Source organism: Urocampus carinirostris, chromosome 11, assembly GCF_059441175.1.
Source record: "Urocampus carinirostris isolate Australia breed hairy pipefish chromosome 11, RoL_Ucar_1.0, whole genome shotgun sequence".
Taxonomy (NCBI): Eukaryota; Metazoa; Chordata; class Actinopteri; order Syngnathiformes; family Syngnathidae; genus Urocampus; species Urocampus carinirostris.
In genome coordinates, this window is record NC_142359.1 from 4,394,668 (window position 1) to 4,402,196 (window position 7,529).

At 39.1% G+C, this 7,529-nt stretch overlaps 1 protein-coding gene across 1 annotated transcript; it reads left to right on the forward strand.

Moving 5' to 3' along the window:
• The first annotated feature begins 863 nt into the window (after positions 1–863).
• LOC148356246 (BPTF-associated chromatin complex component 1) lies at positions 864–5,933 on the forward strand. Its single transcript, XM_088347257.1, has 5 exons — positions 864–1,186; positions 2,067–2,161; positions 2,228–2,400; positions 5,332–5,436; positions 5,542–5,933. Exons 1-5 carry the CDS (start codon positions 1,166–1,168, stop codon positions 5,604–5,606), a joined length of 459 nt encoding a protein of 152 aa, XP_088203383.1. The 5' UTR covers positions 864–1,165; the 3' UTR covers positions 5,607–5,933.
• The last annotated feature ends 1,596 nt before the right edge of the window (positions 5,934–7,529 follow it).

The following is a 7,529-nucleotide window of genomic DNA, read 5'->3' on the forward strand; positions in this document are numbered from 1 at the left end:
AACCGCACTATGTCACATCGCGATGTCATTTCGATTTCGGATAATCGTGCAGCCCTTACGTGTTGTGTACAAATCGTCAAACAAACTTCTGACTTCGGACTACTGCCCCCCTTCTTCCTCACCGCCCCCCACCAATCATTCCACCGCCCCCAGGGGGGCAATACCGCCCACTTTGGAAAACCACTGGTTTACAGGGATAACAAATGTTTACTAGATTTTCATACGTTAGTTATTTCCCTGTCCTTGAAAATGACCTGCAGTTTTAGATATGTTCATTAGATTTCGCCAAAGCAACTGCGACTGTATTTATTTTCCTTTATTCTCCCTTTCTGCCTAGCGCTCTTTTTTTTCTCTCTCTTTCTCTCGGTCGTGCTCTCTTTTCTCTACTTCTGTCTTCTTCTCTTTTTTACCCTCTTTTTTCTATAGATTTTTTTTAATCTATTGTTCTCTTTTTTTATTCATCTCTTTTTCCCTCTGTCTCTTTTTATTGCTCTCTTTCTCGCAGCCTTTTTTTTCTCTTGGTCTCTTTTTACCTTTCTCTCTTCCTCCCTTTCTTTTCTCTCCGTCTCCTTCCCTCTCTCTCTTACTATTTCTTCCTCCCTCTTTCTTTCTCTTCAATCTACTAGTCCAGCCCCCGTGAGAAGGTTTTTGTGTCCCCTGAGCTAAGATTGATTGACACCCCCGATTTATCCATGTATTGTCACTCGATTCCGAGCAGGTTGCTTTTTGATGAAATCGGCGAAAACAGTCTCAAAAAGTGAAACCCAATAAGTTTAAAAAAAAAAAAAAGTTTAAATTTAAAAAAATCTTTCTACTTGCTGTTCAAAATTTAGGTGCACAACTTTATTAGTTGTATTCGGTTCCACATCTTCTTTTTACTTGACCTAAACGCAACACGAGTAAACATGTCCGGGCTCAACAAATGCATCAGCTGTCTTGGGGGTAATGGAGGGGACTTAGGTGTTATGAACCTTTTCTGACGCTAAAAAGCTTTTAGACTAATATGTGGCAGTTTTTCCGGATATTGGAACTTTCGTGATAACGCCAACGAAAACATTTGAAATCCATTTAGGGAAAAACGTACTTTTCCTACACTGCTAGGTGCTAGCTAGCAAGCTAGCTAGCTCTATTGTTGTTAGCAATTAGCTGCCGTCGTCAATCAAGCATGACTTCAGCTTCTACCAAAGTAAGTATTTCAAAATGACTTTCAAAATTAACGTGTAACACTTAACTTAGTGGTCGTAAAAGTAAATGTTGGTTTAGATAACTCCTGAAGCAGGCAATTGCAGTGAAACCGGTAGCCATGGAAACCAAGTTCACTCCTTCACGATACTAGTGATAGCTGGGTTCGTACGGGTGCTTGAAATCCTTGAAAATGCATGAATTTTAATGTTTTTCCTTAGGGATTGAACGTGCTTGAAGTTGAGGTAAAGTGCTTGAAAATGTTCCCATGTTTCTCAACAAGTCTGCTTTAAAATGACGCAGACACTGCTCTATCGTGGCTTCACTTTACCATTGCATTTGTCTTTCCCTCAAGATTAACGGAAACTGGCATTAGTTTGTATGACATTGTTCTTTGAAGCGTTATTTTCCCCTATGGGTTGTGCCCAAGAGGACAGGTGCATGCTTCACCTAAACAGGACGCTATGAAATGTGTTGGTGCCAAGATTGCATATCAATTATGGACAGTTATTATAGTTTGCGCGAAAAAATAAGTTATTGTTTCCCAGTGGTAAATTGTAATGATAAGAACTTCCTTCAACAGAAAATGTAAGTTGCATATTAGTGTCATGTTTACTCAACTCTTATATGGGGAGAGATTTCTTTAAAAAAACAAATATATTCACAATTTACTCAACATTTTAACATAAATTGATAAATGCACAAACACGATGAAAAATTGCATATGTATCGTCAATCACAGATATATTTGTGGCTCTGCAATACACCCGATTCACTCTGGATTTGTTTTTTTTAATTGTGTTGGAGAAATTAGAAAGTTGTCTATTAAAAAGTCCTTGAATTTGGTTATGAAAATGATGCGAGCTTCTCTGTATTTAACACAGGTTGGAGAAATCTTCTCAGCAGCCGGCGCTGCTTTCAGCCGACTGGGGGAGCTCACGATGCAGCTTCACCCAATAGCCGAGACCAACCCTACCAGGTTAACGTGTTTATAGGAACCAAAGACTAGAAGTGGTGTGACTCCAGTTGCTTTTCCTGCCACCAGCACTCACACCAAGAGCCCTGTCAAGCGAAAGCATGAGGACAACGCTCGGTCCGGCTCATCTGAGGGCATCTCATCCAAAACCGCAAAGAAAACTGCCGTGGCGTCAACAGGAACCGCAGCCCAGCCGAGCATACGGGCCAGCCAGCCTCCCGCTAAGAAACGGAAAGCTGCAGGTAAGTTTGAATACAAGTGCAAATCTCAGTATTGACTACTCTGGCTGCAACGATTAGTCGACAAAAATCGAAAATAGAAGGTCGACAACCGAATTCATTGTTGACTATTGTCAGCAGATACAACGGAGTGAAGCTTCTTTACATGAATAATACCTCTGCTGAGAATCACACATGCGCAATGGCATCTTGGTCTCAACATACAGAAATGGCGCCATCAAGTAAAACTCAAGTTCGAGAGCATTTTAGCCTGGATACAGACAAGTAAAGGACTACCGTATTTTCCGCACTATAAGGCGCACCAGGTTATAGGGCGCACCCCCAAAAAATAGTCTTTTGTCCGATATTTTCCATACATAAGGCGCACCAGATTATAAGGCGCTACAATGGGAACGTCGACAAAACAGTCAGATAGTTCAGTCCAACTTATTACCCCCTTAACATTCCGAAAGCTTGCAAAGAAGCAAATACGTGTCGTAGACTCGTGCGGATGCGGTGACCGTACGATGTCACCAAACAAACATTTCTTAGTTTCCATTTTATTTTTTGCTGGCAACTGTGTGGACAGCAAAGTAAGAATTTTATTGCGCAGGGAAACGGGGTTCTTTACTGTGCATATGACAATAAACACTTTGAATTGAATTGAGTTTAAAAATAGACTCATCACAGAAACATCAAGATCGTTTTCAAACAAGATACCGGGAAAATATAAAGCCGCATAGCTCACCTAAGTTCTCTTGCAGCCATCACGTTCAATAATGATTTGAACCATGGTCTTCTTACAACCGTGAGTGTAGTCAATCCAGGAGAGTCAAATATTTACAAATACAGAATAGTAAAACATGTTTTCTCTATGCCGTAGTGCAACCGAACGTGTGATTCACATTCATCTTTTTCGGCCAATCGCAGGCTTTGTTTCGCCCCTTTAGCCTATGCGAGCCTGTAAATGATCAAAAGGATCCGCCCCCTTTACCTCCGAATAACTTTAGCCAATAGGGACTGATTCAAATGATGATTGACACATTGGTTAGGAAATGAAACGCCGGTATATAAATCCCAGCATACACCGCGGACGACTTCGCCTTCGGGGGAAAATCGAGTCGGCGGCTGCTTGCTTTAGTTGCAAGACTTTGCAACTTAATATTGATCCATATATAAGGTGCGCTGTATTATAAGGCGCATGGTCAGCTTTTGAAAAAAATAAAGGCTTTTAGGTGCGCCTTATAGTGCGGAAAATACGGTACTTGTAAAGGAGACCTTGCGTATCCAGGCAGAACCTCACTGATACTTGAACATTTTAAGAGGAAAGAACGTCAGACAGTTGAACAAAACGGAGTCTGACTCGCCTCGGTAGTATTCAAGTAGCATTCAAGCAATGCGGTTTTGATGCCATGCATTTTACATTTTATACTCGTATATTTCGTTATCAAAGAGTGCTTGAGCGTTGTGCCGGATAAAAGTATTTGAATTGAAATGAATGCAATCCGAAGAGTTTTTATACGTTAAAAACTACAAACAAACGTCAGTTGTTGAAGGTATTTGATTTTAAATGGTTGAGATTCATGAAATTCTTTGTTAATAGATTTCTCAAAAAGGACATCATATTTGGTTTCATTTTCTGTTCAACTGCAAATGAGCTTGTTCTTAGTGTAAGTTACAGGGATGACAAATGTTTACTTGATTTTAATACGTTATTTATTTCACTGTGCATTAAAAATGACAGATTCATGGATTTATGTCTCTACTCACAGAACACTGTGTCCAATTGGTGTTAGATTTTAATGGCATTTTTATACGAATCCGCAGTGTGTTCAATAGAAGATGCGTTTTTCATCATGCCCATTTTTCTTATGTTAATCGGGATCTTCTCACATAATTAAATCAATTTCATGCTAAGTTTGAAAAACAAGAAATATCCCATGATTGAACTAATCAATATTTGGTGACTATTAAACAGGGTTCTTGGGATCCTTGAAAAGTCTTAAAAGGCATTGAATTCATTTTTCTAAAAATAAGGCATTAATTGGCTTTCAAATGTCTTCGATCCAATTTTTGAAGTGTTGAAAATGTAAACAAACAAAAGCATTTATATTTGTTTGAACTGCCCCCTCCTGGTCGCACCCAATAGCTTTATTCTTTGGCTCGGCTCACTGAGAAAAAAAGGCCGGCGTTCAAACAGCTCCTCAGATTTTTGGTATCTTCAAAATTATATATTATAAATGAAATATTAATTAAAATATTCACAGATCTAACCAAGATAAATAAAATACAAAACAATTTTAGCTTTTTACACGCTGAACAGATTCAAAGTTGAACAAAATCCCTAATAATATCTAAATTAAAAAATATAAACTCTTCATTGCTATAAATAAATGATTAAATGCAAAAAATAGCTATTTAAAATTCTATTTTAACTCGTTTAGACATTTAGCATCTGAAAAACACACACAAAATATAAATTGAAATAAGTAAAACAAAAAGCAAAAGATCAGCAGACGATTGAAAGATTGAAAGCACTCATAGCAAATCAATATCATTAAAAGGATTCAAATTTCGGCGTATTTTAATTGATTTTTTTACATGCAGTACTTTTTTTATTGAACTCAATTATAAGCCAGCTAAGCTGTGCAAGGATTGTTAAGGTTGAATTCATTTTAAGTTCATCCAATTCCATTGACGCAAAAATATCGTAAATCATAGATTGGAACAGCGCAAAATAGCACAAAGTATGTGCTAGCAGCATGATAGCGACTTTATTTTAGTCATGAAAGTCAACACACACACAAAAAATGTTAATCAAGGAAAGATTTTGCCTTGAAAGTGCTCGAAAAGTACTCAAATTTGGACATGAAGTAGGTGTAGGAACCCTGGATCTTACCTCAAGTTTCAACGTTGGTATTAATCCTAGAGACCAAGTCATTTCTTTGTTCCCAGACGTAACACTGAGCGCCCTCAACGACACGGACGTCAACAGCGACCTGGTGGACATGGAGGGTCTTGGACGAGTATCCCCGTCCAAAAAGCTCAACTTTGATCAAGGTCCTTGAAACCCTCAAATCAAATTTGAATCTTCACTCGAAGTTAATCGGGACAAATCGAAAAATCAGACATAAGTCATTTTGATCAATGTTTGTGTGTTCACAGATACGTTGAACCTGGATTCCAGTCTCATCATGAACTCCAACGACCTCCCTTTGCTATCTCGTTGACCATCGTACTGCATTCCTCGTTTTCTGTAGAAGTCCTGGTATCATGATGCCCATTTTTTACCTTCTCTTAAAACTTCCAAAATATCCTTTAGTAGTGTAGAACGAATAATAACACTACTGTTTTTGAGAGCAAAGCTCAAAACGTAGGAATAACCATCCATTCCGTTAATGTCACCTAAAAACGAGATAGCCCAAGTATCTAGAATTATCCTCTAGTTGCTGACGTCATCTTCTGGCTTAAATCATCAATGTAGCCTCTGTTAGCTGCTTGTGTAGCACGAATATTTCTTAGACACGCTCAAACGTTTGAATAAATTCTTCCTTTTTCATCTTTTCTGGGGTTTGGGTTGGACTGTATTTGAAACAGTCCTGTTCTTACTTACACCATTTTCATTCTACACCAGCAGAAAAGCATGAGCATGAAATCACTCATCGCTCAAGTGATATTTTTTTCTATTTAAAGTCTTTATTAATAATAATATATTTAATTTCAAAGCGCCTTTCGGGATACCCAAGGACGCTGTACACCGAATAAAAAACTACAATAAAACAAACAAGCAATAAATACAAAAAATAAAAACAGTACAGTTAAGAAAAGGGGGGGCATGTGAGTCAAACTATTATGGGTAGGCGAGTTGGAAAAGATGGGTTTTGAGTCCGGATTCAAAGATGGATAGGGTAGCGGAATTTCGGAGGTCAGCTGGTAATGAGTTCCAGAGCTGGGGGACAGAGCGGCTGAAAGCTCTGCTCCCATGGGACATGTACACTCTCTCCTTTCTGTATATACATTCGAAACTCCCTCTGTAAATTCCTTTTGTAAACACTGTACACAGGGGCTGCAAAGAAAATTTCCTTGGAATTTTATGTTAATGACAATAAAGGCAATCTTGAGACAGGGAAAAGGTTATAATGATATGAAGCGGGAAGGAAGATCTGAGCGTGCAGGACGGCGTGGAAATAGGTTGGAAAGGTAGGGAGAACCAAGGTAAAGAATGGACTAATAGGTCTAAAGAAGGATTTTGTTGGTGATCGGGTGCTGGTCGAGTTGTTGAAAGATAGGGGTGATGCGGTGGCGAGAAGTGGTATTACCGTATTTTCCGCACTATAGGGCGCACCGGCTTATAGGGCGCACCCCCAAAAAATAGTTTTTGGTCCTATATCTTCCATACATAAGGCGCACCGGATTATAAGGCGCTACAATGGGAACGTGGACAAAATAGTCAGATAGTTCAGTCAAACTTATTACCCCCATAACATTACCAAAGCTTGCAAAGAAGCAAATACGTGTCATAGACACGTGCGGATGCGGTGTCCGTACGATGTCACTCAAATGCATCGTTCCAAATATCATTTGGAAGGTTAAAGTCTTGGGATTCAAGAGATGCCAACCATTCCTCAGTTTCTATTTTCTTTTTCGCTCGCAACTTTACTGTGCATATGACAATAAACACTTGGAATTGAGTTTAATTTAAAAAAAGACCCATCACAGAAACATCGAGGTCACTCTGAAACAAGATACTGGGAAAATATATAGCCGGAGTAGCTCACCGAAGTCGTTGCGTTCAATAACAATGTGCAACCATGGTCCTCTTATATCCGTGAGTGTAGTAAATCCAGGAGAATAAAATATTTACAAATACTAAATAGTAAAACATGCTTTCTCTATGCCGTAGACAACCAACCAAACTTGCTATTCACATTCATCTTTTTCGGCCAATTGCAGGCTTTGTTTTGCCCCTTTAGCCTATGTGAGCCTGTAAATGATAAAAAGGATCCGCCCCCTTTACCTCTGAATAACTTTAGCCAATAGTGATCGATTCAAATGATGATTGACACATTGGCTGGGAAATGAAACGCCGGCATATGTATACACCGCGTACCACATCGCCTACAAGGAAAAATCTAGTCGGCAGCTGCTTGCCT

What these genes read in the sequence shown, in the direction of transcription:
- LOC148356246 (XM_088347257.1), top strand. Translation starts at nt 1,166, where the DNA reads ATGACTTCAGCTTCTACCAAA. An exon ending in TGACTTCAGCTTCTACCAAA is followed by an intron (nt 1,187 to 2,066) that starts GTAAGTATTTCA and finishes TATTTAACACAG; the next exon opens with GTTGGAGAAATCTTCTCAGC. An exon ending in AAAGCTCAACTTTGATCAAG is followed by an intron (nt 5,437 to 5,541) that starts GTCCTTGAAACC and finishes GTGTGTTCACAG; the next exon opens with ATACGTTGAACCTGGATTCC.